This window comes from Chenopodium album, chromosome 13 (genome assembly GCF_948465745.1).
Source record: "Chenopodium album chromosome 13, dcCheAlbu1.1, whole genome shotgun sequence".
NCBI classification, from domain to species: Eukaryota; Viridiplantae; Streptophyta; class Magnoliopsida; order Caryophyllales; family Amaranthaceae; genus Chenopodium; species Chenopodium album.
In genome coordinates, this window is record NC_137846.1 from 1,091,333 (window position 1) to 1,104,044 (window position 12,712).

Here is a 12,712-nt window from a genome sequence, read left to right on the forward strand (position 1 = left end):
ACTGTTAAGAAGGAAAATTAAGAATTATACATTTCATCTTACAACATGAAGATAAATGCAGTAGGCCCTTGTATTTTGGTGTTAGATTAGAATTCATGTGATTCTTTATTGCCCTTTGTTCTTCATAATTATTCATTTAGTTTCCCAATTTAGGCTAATACCATTGAAAATAACATGGCCATGTTCAAGATCAAGCCTTTTTTATTTTTTTTAGGGTAAAATCGGGATTTATTGTTATTTAATTGAGTTTTGTCAAGGTGTTGTGATTCTTGTGAAGCCTATGTTATGTTACCTTGGGTAGGAGTTTTAAAAAATCTTGTCTAAAAATGAGTTATTGTATTCCCAGCCCTACAACCATGATTACATGGAAAGGAATTGAAACTAAAGCTTGGTACACAAGCATGTTTGAGCATTTATTCCAAAGAAATTCTTCCTACTATCTTGTTTGCCACATTAATGGCATCACATTCCAATTCAACATGCACAAAAAAACTCAAGCTAAGGTTGTGAGCCACCATTAAGCCAAAGTGAAATGACATGGTTTCGGCCGCCTGGCCGGGGATAGAGCTATGTATATAATGTTTAGGTAGGTTGAGACCCTGTGGCATCCTAAATCTTTAGTATAAAAAAGATTGAAGCCCATATTAGTCACATGGAAGACCTTGTCTCAATGCATAATAGAGAAGATCCTGGATTGAATCTCTCTATCAATTATTTGCCATAACATTTTGTTTCCTTTGTAACAGACTAACAGTATACTAAAACTAATGTCTATATATTCATATTATAGGCGAGAAATAATAATAAAAAAAAATGTATACATTTACTAAAGAAAATAATTGTAACCATTATACAGGTACAATATTGGCCCCTGGCTTCTGCTAAATCAGCTCGAAATCAAGCTTATTGAACTATACTTGGGATTAATGTTCACTTAATGTTTATCAGAGTTCTTCTATACATGTTTACTGGAATGTTTCCGGTTGATTGTCTTACATGTTTGTTATACTGTACCATTTAATACACAACTGTACTTCATTTAATGATCAGTCAATAAATAATCTTTAATATAGCTGTTTGATGGACTGTACAAGCTATTACTCTATTAGCACAGTTGAGTGAGCATTGTAATTTTTACTCTTTTACGAAACATGAAGTATGATATCCTTAATGGTCATACGACTCATAACACGTTATCGGAGGTTGTAAGATTCAAATCTTACTAATAGTACAAGTAGTTATTTTTATAGACATAAATTTGAATAGAGCTCGATTTTGCACATTAGTGAAATTAAATTCTTCTATTTGACTAGAAACATTTGTTTGATTAGATTGGAACAAAGATTTGTGTTCACAGAATTCACTTGTAAAATATATTATCATGACTTAGAATTTATCATTAAAAAAGAAAATTTTATTTTCTTAAAAAATCCTACAGAAATTAAGGGCAGCCCCTAATATTCTGCAAGACATCAGGACCCAAACCACTGAAACTCTGGACCTAACATTAAACACCTTTCACAGTTTCACATGGGTTTTGGCCTCACCGCCTTCTACCTCCTTTCCTCCTTCCTTTAATATCAATTATATTTTCTCTCTTTTAATGAAAATCCCATTTTATTATTTTTATTTTTTTGGTTTTATCCTTATCTCTTCCTCATATTTTCTAGATTGAAGGGCAGAACAGTCATTTCCTGTAACCTTCCATCTTCTCCCATATATATATATATATGGAAACCTTTCCTTTATGCATTCTTAACTCACTTCACTAGTTCACTACTTTGCTTCACTCAACTTCACATTTTCATACATAGTACAGTAGACTAGTAGAGTGAGAGACAAACATGAAAGCTCTGTTTTGTTATTGGGCAGTTCTAATGACCGTTATTACGGTTATTAACGCTTGCCCGCCATCAGACCGGGCAGCACTTTTGTCTATCAAAGCTGCCCTTCATGAACCGTATTTGGGTATCTTCAATTCTTGGACCGGACCGGATTGCTGTCACGGTTGGTATGGGGTGAGTTGTGACCCGTATATTCATCGTGTTGCCGACATCAACTTACGTGGCGAATCAGAAGACCCGATTTTTGAGCGTGCTCATCGAACCGGGTTCATGACCGGTTCGATTTCCCCCGCTATTTGCAACCTAAACCGGCTTAGTAGCCTTACTATAGCTGATTGGAAAGGGATCTCGGGTGAGATCCCTAAGTGTATCACCTCGCTCCCTTATCTTCGGACCCTTGACCTAATTGGGAACCGGATCACGGGTCGGATTCCGAGTGATATAGGTCGGTTAAGGGAACTTACGGTTCTTAATTTAGCCGATAATAGTCTTACTGGTTCGATTCCTCCATCGATTGTGAATTTGGTTCGGTTGATGCACTTGGACTTAAGAAACAATAAGTTAACGGGTGAATTACCAAGTGAAATGGGTAAGCTTACGATGATGAGTCGGGCTTTGTTGAGTGGTAACATCCTTGGTGGGCCTGTTCCTGTTTCATTATCTAACATCTATCGCCTTTCGGATTTGGATCTTTCGCTTAACCGGTTATCGGGTCAAATACCCGATATGTTCGATAAGATGCCGGTTTTGGCAACATTGAACCTTGATGGTAATATGATATCGGGTCAAATACCAAGGAGTTTGTTGAATTCGGGTGTGAGTATATGTAACTTGAGCCGGATCGCCTTGGAGGGTCGGATACCGGATGTTTTCGGGCCAAGGTCATATTTTATGGTTTTGGATTTGTCTCATAACCGGTTTAGTGGGCCAATACCCAAGTCCATTTCCTCAGCCTCATACATTGGGCATTTGGACTTGAGTCATAACCAACTTTGTGGGCCCATACCAGCAGGAGCTCCATATGATCACCTTGAAGCGTCGTCGTTTGTGTACAATACTTGTCTTTGCGGCAAACCACTCAGCAAAAGATGTTGAGAGTGAAAAATGTCTCCAAGCTATTTAATACTCCTCCGTCTCTAAATTGGGGGTTGTTATTTGTCGCTCCCATTTTACCGGGTAACGCTCCCCTTTTTTCTTGAAATTCCAATTTTACCCCTAATAATAATAATAATAATATTAATAATAATAATAATTAAACATATTACTAATAATCATATTAATACAACAAAATTACATTAATTATCAAATACTAAATCACAACAATAATCACAAGACATATGTTGATAAACGTACTTAACAATTTTAAAAAAAAAAAAAAAAAAAAAAAAAAAAAAAAAAAATTGGGACATCCGCCTAAAATTTCCGGATGTCCCTAGGTACATCCGCCTAAAATTTCCGGATGTGCCTAGGTACATCCGCCTGAAATTTCCGGATGTACCATGGAACATCCGGATTTTTTAGGCGGATCCCAACTTCCGCTTGAAATTTCCGGATGTTCCATGGTACATCCGGAAATTTTAGGCGGATGTCCTACTTACCGAAAATAAAAAAAAAAAATACTTACAGAATGATCCGACGCATTCTCCGGCGTACGTATGTTCCACTCGCCGTCCATGACCCAAGACCCGTCGGAAAATTTAACGATTTTTGAAAATAGAAATTTTAGGTGGTCGTGGGGACCGATTTGGTTGCAAGGTCGTGGGGACCGATTTTGGGAAGCTCGGGACAACAATGTCGTGAAGTAAGGGTACCGTTTCATGTATGGTGTCCAAATGGGGAACAAGTTCATTTTTATAACCCATATTGCATAAAGGGCATAGTGGTAATTTCAAGAAAAAAAAGGAGCGTTACCTGGTAAAATGGGAGCGACAAATAGCAGTTGAGAATTAAAAGCCTCTTTCTCTTTATTATGTAAGTAATAAATACTAGAAAGAGACTTTGTATTAAGAGACAGAAGAAGTACTTACTTATCTTAGTCTATAAATCCTTGAAAATATACTATAAGCATATATTTATTTGAATTTATTCGTGTTAACATCTCAATATCTTATAGGTAGTTTGCTTTTTCTCGTTATAAATAATTGATAAATTGTGTGTAAGTGTGACGAGGGCAGTATTATTAGAATCTTTGTAGGAGGAACTACCTAATAGATTTTGATGTATTAAGTATTATTAATATACAAGATATTTTGTTTATCCAAAGTGTTTGAGGGACAATAATGTAATGAGAATGTTTATGAATGTAATGAATTGATAGCAATACGCCAATACTTCAGCTTATTTTTAGTTCAGTTTAGTTCAATTCAGTTCACTTCATTTCAGCCTCAATCAGTTCAATTCATTTCCGTTCAGTTCAGTCAATCAAAACAGGCCCTTAATTAATATTGTTACACATGCAACTATGAATGCAAATGAAATGAATTGAATTGCTACCTTAGCTATATTAATTATTGACATAAAACATACCAAGTGAAATGCACATGTATATTAATTTACTTTATGAAATCTTTCCTTTGAATCTTCTATTAATTTACTTTATTATTAATCAAATGTAGCAAATACTTCCGATTTCTAATCATATTGATAGTATAATTTTTCACTAATAACGTACTCGAAATAAGTATATCCAAAGGGGACAATAATAGACTTACTATTATTTTCATTGATGAAAAGAATATATCTTTAGTTTATTTTATGATTGTTGCATCCATAGGCCATCAATACTTATAATTCTAAATGGAAATTACATTTTTGAGTCTGGAATTCAAATTAATTCCCTCTTATTGCATGTTGCTTTTCCCCAAATTAATTAAACCACATACAACCGGCTTGAAAAGTGTTACTACTAGTAGAAATGAACTTGCTCGCATGTAAACACGTGAGCATATTTTCAACACCACCACATTTTGATGACATTTTTAAAGATGTACCCATTTTCATTAAAAGTTAGCCCTATTTGGCAATTTTATCACCAAACACTTATCTAGGACTTGTCTAAGATGAATAACTATAAGGGAATAACACCTATATGTTTGCTAATGTATAGGATGACATTATTGAAATTAAGTTAAAGCTTGTCACATGAAAGTGGGCCAATAAATTGTCAGGTGAAAGGGATTTTGTGAGAAAATATGATGGTTAAAAGTATCACTACATTCATAATAGTACATAAAAAGTAATATCGTAGAAAAACATCAAATGAAAAAAAACCCAAAACGCCCTCGTCTAAGATGGCTTATGCCAACACTTCTTGTATGGGTGTGTACTAGTAAATTATTGGATGGATTGAATTGGATTATGCATTTTATTCCAAACTAGTATACATTTTCATATATTTATGGTCAAATGTGCGTTAGTATCTGTATCTAGTCAAATAGTGCTAGTTATTCAGATTTAAATTAAATAGAGTAACTTTAAGCATAATTCAAATTAATTTGATATTATTGTCACCAACTCTTAATATTGTCTTGAGAGACTTTAAATTCAATCAAAAATTTGGACTAACACTTTAAACTTTAATAGGAAAGGAATTATATATATTCTAAAATTTAAACTCGTGAAAATTACCTTTCAAAACTTATGTAATCAAGATAATCAAGTAAGTTTGCTTAAAAAAAAAACAAGTAACTTTTTATTTTATTTTTTTGAATAAAGATAATCACATACTCCAAAATATATGTTTCTGAAAAATAAATAAATAAATAAACATTCAGATGTATTTTTGAAAGAACCAATTAGATGTAGTGTCAATTTGGGGTATGGGGCTATGGCCCATCATAAATGTAGGTTGACCCATGATAAAAGCCTATTATAAATCCTACTTAACATTTTTTAGTCTTTCAATGAATTATGTTATCCAATATTGTATTTTTTTAAAAAAGAAATCCATATTGTAATTTATTAACCTTATTTGAATTGAATTGATGATATAAAGTTAGATGGCTCTCAGTGATCTTGTGTGATGATGCTAATTTTCCTACGTGAACAGGGTATGTTGTAATGCGAAATAAATTTGTATTGGATAAGTTTCACACAACATAACCAAGCATTTGAAAAATTATCGCATTGTGCCTTTTTCTTGAATTAAATTCTAACATTGGAGAAATTTCATTGTTGAACTACCCATATGGCATATACTACATGAGTACCCATTGGTGTTGTAAGGGTAAGAGCGCTAGTGGAAACGTAGTTAGTCGAGAAATTGACAACGTATAAAACGGCAAGAAAAAACTAATAAGAAAATATCACCCAACGAGCACTTGAAAAATAAATCCACTAAAATGAGAGTAAAAAAAGCTATTATAATATAACTCTCATAGATAAAGAATTCACTAGAGAGTATTAAAAAGGAATAGAGGAAATATGAGCAAGAAAGTCGGTTTAATAGGAAAGTTTTTATGTAGTATGGCAATATATGTGGAATGATCAGTTTTTGTGGATGTATCAAAAATGAACCAAACTCCAACTATTTATAGCTGTTGGAGTCGGTGGATTATGGCGGTAGAGTGATGATATTTTAGGAGAGTTCTCTAGATTTTGCTTGAATAATGTTGCAAGTTGACTATATTCTATAAAAATCAAGAGTATTGTTTTAGCAAGCATGTTTGCTTATGATTGGCCAAAGAACGAAGAGCTTACATGGGGACGAAGGTCATGACTTGATAGTGCATTCATCTTCTGCTTCTTCATCATTCGTCCTCCACAATAGGTTTATGTATTAGGAAAATATAGCATGGCTCAATTGCACAAGTACTTGGAACTTGCAAGATAGCGTAATATTGTTGGAGAAGATAAATATGCAATTTTCTTTTTATTTATTTTTTAATAAAAAAAATTGAAGCATAAATATAATTATACCACTTATGCTAAACAACCTCTTATTGTTTAAACTTGGGGTTATTGAGCACAAGGAATTAGAGAGAACAAGGAGCTTGATAATAGAGAATTAGGCATTTCCCAAAAAATAAAAAAAAATTAAAAAAAAAATAAAAAAAAATAAAAAAAAATTATTAATAATAATAATAATAATAATAAAATTTAGGCATAAATTCAAAGATCTTCTTTAATTTCAAATTTGTTTAGAGTGATTGTATATAAGAGTGCTTCTTTAATTTCTCAAACTTGCTTGAAATATTGAAGAAAATTTAACTATTAAACATTAACAAAAGATGTAATTAAAAAATCCTTGAATTTGGGAGTTTGCTATTTAATTGCTATTTTTTTAAATTCTGAATCAAAACATGAAGAAAACTTCTACATGGTTATGTTGAAATAAACATTATAATACTCATCCCTCATTTCCATCAATGGTTCAAGAATATAACTCCTTCTCAACCCTTTAGCCACAAAACTGATAGGGCTGTACTTCTTGAGACCTTTGTTCCACACAAAGCTCACTGCATCCCTAAATGAAGGATCTGAAGTCCTAGTTTCGCAACTTAGCTTCAAACTTAGATCAGTTTTGGAGCTACTATCACCATACACAAAGCAACCTTCTTTGGTTTTCAAAGATACCATTCCAACTCTGCCATTCAACCCCTTCTCTATTAAAAATTCAGCAGATTGCTTATTATGAGTTGCCCCTGTAATAGTGAGTACTTTGCCTACCCCTTGGTGAGCGACCACTAAGCCTGGAAGATCAAAAGGCTCTAACATGACCACCTTACCAATAAGACTTGTTAATCCCGCACTTTTTATTTGACTCACAGATGGGTCTGTCAAAATGAGCCTAAATGTAGACTGAACATAAGAATCATTCATAGCTTGATGAGATCCTAGCATTGTCAATGCTTGGTTATGCATCGAGACAAAAAATGTCGTGTTTCCATTCTCTTTAGCGAAAGAAACCAGATGGGAATCATAGTCAGCTGGAATAGGGGTTATCCATTCTGAAATAGATTTCACTGATCCAGTTTGAATGTCATAGTCACCATTTGATAGACCCACCAGCAAGTAAGGTCCATATAAAATTGCTTGAAGTGAGGCATACTCAGGACGATCATCTGAAATGTCATTGAAAACTATTAGTCAAAACAATACTAATCATTTTCCTTTGATATGTGAATATGCATAAGAACAAGTTTCTTAGCAGACCAGTTTTCCGACTTAAAATCTAGTTTTGATCAGTATTATAAATAAATACGGCTTAAAACACAGTCTCATATTTTCACCTCTAATTATTACTCGAAAGTATGAAAGATATGGTTTTGTAGGACGGAAAAAAAATGTTGTAAATGCAGAAAGAGGGCGCATGTCAAAAGCTTAATTATATGTAAAGAATTACCTTTAAGAAACTCTGTTCTAAGTATTAGCGGAAACTCCAGGGTAATTTCATCGCCATTGACCCAACTCTTCGATATGTTTAGAAAACTACCTGGCCAACAGAAGAAAACATTTGAGCAGGAAATAAAAAGTCTGTTTCCTTTTCTTTGATTTACTCCATTAAAAATGATCGGTAATGATTAAGGGTATAACATATTAAGACCTGGACTTGGCAAAGGCAAATTGTTTCCATTGAGTGAGGCTTTTGAACCACTCGATGATGTCCATGAAGGTATCCGCAAATTTAGAGTAGCTGTCTTTGAAGCCTGAATAATGGGATCTGAATTAGAATGTCTTTCATAGTGCTAAGAAGTTGATACTACATAGTGTTGAATTTTTTTTTTTTTTTTTTTCAGATTATTATGATACCTTTTTTGCAGAAACTGTGAGTTTTACTCTGAGGCTTTGATTCAAGGAAGTAACATCATCAACAACTTGGATTAGGGAGATTTGTGCAGCAGTCCAATCGAGTGAGCTAGGTATGTACTGAATAACATAGAGCCCAGGTACATTCGTCGTCTCCTCAAAGTATATGGAATCTCCTAACTTAGAGAATGACTCAATTCCTACACAAAAGATGGGCACAAAGAAAATCACATTAGTTAACCCTTTTGTACAAAATTTCACAATAAAAGCACTTTAAAAGTTCGTACCTGTTCCATAGCAGCACCAGAAAGAATTGAACTGATCACCCCAACCGTGAAAACTTTTTCCTTTGGAAACTCCATGCCCTAGAGGAAGCATATAGATCATGACACCAGGCTCGGTTCCTTTTTGAATACCCAACACACCATTTGTGAGTGCTCGTTCATAGTAATCTGCATACATCACTTGTTTGGTCCATCTAAACAGATTACGGGAAACCTAAAAATCAAATTCCCAGAGAGAATTTTAGAATGATTAGCATTGAATTGATTAAAGCATTGAGTTGCTATTGATGTCCACAAAAAGCTAAAGAGCACCGTATTACACAAAGAATACCTTTAGCATATTATAAGTCGTACAAGACTCTTCATTCTCAACATTTAAGCTGTCACCTAACCTCATTGGGTCTTGCCTGGTGGTAAAGGACAAATACTACTAATAAGAAATCACCATTTTATGAATAAGCAATTATTAAAGAAAAAGGGCTAGCATGTATACCAGGCCTCACTATATGAAGTTCCCCCAGTTGCATAACTATGGGTAGAGTTTACAACATCCAAAAAAAATGTCCCCATTTCCTGAATGATCAATAAATTATTGATATTAGAAACGAGCACTGCCAATAATATAGCAACCAACTACAATGCACGTAACCACTAACCTTGTATAGTTCATCACCGGTGATTTCATATCGATTTTGAGCCCCAACAACAATCGGAATATGAGTATTTGAATGAAAACCAGAGAGATCATCAGCCTACACAACAAAAAATAGGGACAGTAGTGTTGAGCAATCTATTCAATAAATAGATACACACAAGACAGAGAAAACCTCTAACAGATTATTTAGTACCTTCATTGCAAGTAATCCTAAAAAGCATGGTTTATCAAACAGATGAGCCAACAATAAGTGCTTCTGATCACCCTGTAAACAACCCGAAAAAGTTAAAGAGTTAAGATCCGAGCAGCAACAAGTGAGTGAAGAAATGGATTGTAGAACTTCACAACAACTTAAAATCTGTAATATGCAAACGTAATGAGAAACTAACTTTCAATAATTAAATTATCTTAGCTTAACATTTGTATCCTTCTCACTCTTTGTAAGGAGTATATGTCAGCCACAACAAATAATCAACAAATTATAGTCGAAGCAAGTTTATAAGGCACAGTATTGTTCTAATTAGAACGCTCCTTAATAAACATCAAAAACCATGTTAAGCTTAATTTTGCTATATGTTTACTTACAAGGTCTGACCACTAGTAATAACTTGTGCAAAAAAAATAAAAAATAACCAACCGTGACGGTGTATAGCTTGTAAAGGACATCATTCATGCCACCGGTCTCTTCATTTTGTGAATCATAATGCCGTTCAATAGTGTACTGCTTTACGACATTTTGAACCCGAAGGTAAAAGTAATTGGCCATCGACGTGACCATCTGTAGGGCTTGAGTGTTATTAGCAAAGTTGTATTGATCCAAGAGCCCTGCCATAACCTGTCAATGATATAAACAATTATCTATCGTTAAGAGGGATTAAATGAAAGAATTTATATCATCTTATAAATCTATAAGAACATGCAATCCGTACCTTGTGAATAGTGTAGTACGGTGCCCAAACGTATTGCAAAGCTTCATATCTGTCAAAGAATTCAGTTGGAAATGCCGAAAGATATCCTGTTTTCATTGCATCTTGACACTCCTTAAGGGCAGACACTAATGCACCCATATTTGCTCTTATAGTCTCATTATGAGTGCTTGCCCACATATGCGCAGTTGCACTTAAGTAATGACCTTCACCATGAATATCAAAAATTTAGATATAATGGCCTAAAAATTCAAAAAACAATCTAAAATGTATTGCGGTAGTAATAAACATTTAATGACGAATTTGCTTTATTTTGTAAGTAAGTGTTCATGGATTAGTCCAGCCCACTTGTCAAATTTAACCTCCAAAGGGCCCTAGATGAGTTCAATTGACTTCAGCCTTTTTTTTTTTTTAGCTCCCATGTTATATTTTTTTGTAATACTCTTTAACTTGATTTGGAGTAATGGCAATTTGGCAAACTATTTACATGACAAATAATTTATATTGTTAATCATGATTGAAAGGTATGTAACACCCCCTAATACTCATCCGAAAACTTCATCAAATTTTGATAAATGCACTGTTTAATAAATTATTTATTTATTTAATGTAAAAAAAACTTTTAGATAAAGACATTTATCATATAGTCTTTCTAACAAGTTTTCAAGGTAAATTGTTAAGCTTTATGCATATTTTAAATGGAGTATGTGGCTATTTCATTTGGCATTAAGAAATTACTTTATAATAATAAGAGTTGGTTATTTCGAAGTAAGTTTTGTTCGATACTGTTAAGTATGGAACTTATTTATACTATTTCAACTCGATTATATAGAATGTGGTAATGCTTAACAAGGGTCATAATTTCATGAATCACTCGTAAAAATAACCGTTTTATATTGTATAGGGCCCTTGTCTTTTGTTTTGACTAGGGTCCATGAAAATGTCCCCGGATGATTAGTAACGAAATTATCATTATAAATTCACATGATTAATGATATGATATACACACATTGCCCTTTATAATAATTAAATTCTTCTATTCCTCCACATCATTCAATTATTTACATAACCATTACTAATTTCAAAAAGGTGACACATTCATAACATAAACGTGACTATTAATTCCGTACAAAGAAAATACTAGTATATGATAATATAACATATTCAAATTACTCTGTACTCCTTGTCAAAAATAAATTAAAAAAAAAAAAAAAAAAAAACTCTGTACTCACACTGTCAACAATACACATTCATCACTCAAAAATTGTTAAATCGAATCATTGTCATCATTAATGACTCTACTAGTTTAGTAAAAACAACTTATCATACATATAATTAATAACAGATTCCAAATGAAGGATAATATGAAATCATATACTGACCTACAAAATGGCCTCGAAGCTCGCTATTAGGTGCTTCCCAACCACCATAAGGAGTTCCTGGTGTAGGCAAACCAGCAGTTTTTCTGAAACTCCATACCAAGCTATCGACATTCAACAGCAACAAATACTCCAAATTCGTTTGTTGTGCTCTCCCATAAAACGATTGAGGGTCTAATCTCACATTATGAAGTGGAATTTCGTTAAGAAAATTACCCTTTAAATTATGTTTAGAGTACTTAATTTTCTTATACAAAACATTCCAATTAAATTCATCTTCTTGCCTCAATAATAATTTCCTAGGAATCAAATTAGACCACGCAACTTCATCAGTTGGGGTTAAATGATTATGATCATGATCATGATGATCCTGAGACATAATTTCTCGCTTCCAAGTCTCATTTTTTGATGTTAAAAATTCATATCTTAAAGTTTTTGTTGATAAATTGGTGATAGAATTACCACACTGCTTTACGTAGCTAAAGCTAAACCCAGGTAACAAAATCAAGAAAGATGCTAATAAAACGTGATTTTTTAACCAAAAACCCATTTTTTAAAAAATCAAAATCAAAACTAAGATATTGAATTTCAAAATGAGATACCAGGTGTTTATTTATATAAAAAGATTCAAACCTTAATTGAATAAAAACAAAATATGACGACAAATTCAAGCCAAAATCCAAAGAATAGTCACCCAATTGGGACAATTGCAGTCCCGTGAAAGCTAAGAATGGTTTCTTGTGAAGAATTATAAGAAAAAAATAAAAACAAGAGCCACAGCAAGTGGTGTAGAGAAGAAAGAGAAAAAGAATCACGGATCAATGTTGCTTTTTGATTAACTAAAGTAAATTTTCAGTAGAATGTTACAATACATCAC

General features: G+C 33.2%; 2 protein-coding genes across 2 annotated transcripts; one reads left to right on the forward strand and one right to left on the reverse strand.

Annotated features, from left to right (window-relative positions):
- The first annotated feature begins 1,753 nt into the window (after positions 1–1,753).
- On the forward strand, positions 1,754–3,158 carry LOC145575860 (uncharacterized). Its single transcript, XM_081633651.1, has one exon. The coding sequence runs from the start codon at positions 1,845–1,847 to the stop codon at positions 2,937–2,939; it is 1,095 nt and encodes a 364-aa protein (XP_081489777.1). The 5' UTR covers positions 1,754–1,844; the 3' UTR covers positions 2,940–3,158.
- Positions 3,159–6,860: 3,702 nt separating this feature from the next.
- On the reverse strand, positions 6,861–12,665 carry LOC145575861 (uncharacterized). Its single transcript, XM_081633652.1, has 12 exons — positions 11,839–12,665; positions 10,460–10,662; positions 10,168–10,365; positions 9,724–9,795; positions 9,532–9,627; positions 9,369–9,448; positions 9,207–9,282; positions 8,879–9,089; positions 8,595–8,791; positions 8,389–8,491; positions 8,188–8,277; positions 6,861–7,906 (listed from the first exon to the last, which is right to left on the reverse strand). The coding sequence occupies exons 1-12, from the start codon at positions 12,383–12,385 to the stop codon at positions 7,158–7,160; spliced, it is 2,622 nt and encodes an 873-aa protein (XP_081489778.1). The 5' UTR covers positions 12,386–12,665; the 3' UTR covers positions 6,861–7,157.
- Between the last annotated feature and the right edge of the window lie 47 nt (positions 12,666–12,712).

Bases quoted from the DNA above. Each gene is read 5' to 3' on its own strand.
- LOC145575860 (XM_081633651.1), top strand. From the start codon at position 1,845: ATGAAAGCTCTGTTTTGTTATTGGGCAGTTCTAATGACCGTTATTACG.
- LOC145575861 (XM_081633652.1), bottom strand. From the start codon at position 12,385: ATGGGTTTTTGGTTAAAAAATCACGTTTTATTAGCATCTTTCTTGATT. The intron at 9,283-9,368 runs GTATACATGCTA...CTTTACCACCAG, and splicing joins ACTTCATATAGTGAGGCCTG to GCAAGACCCAATGAGGTTAG. The intron at 8,792-8,878 runs GTACGAACTTTT...TCTTTTGTGTAG, and splicing joins CTGGTGCTGCTATGGAACAG to GAATTGAGTCATTCTCTAAG.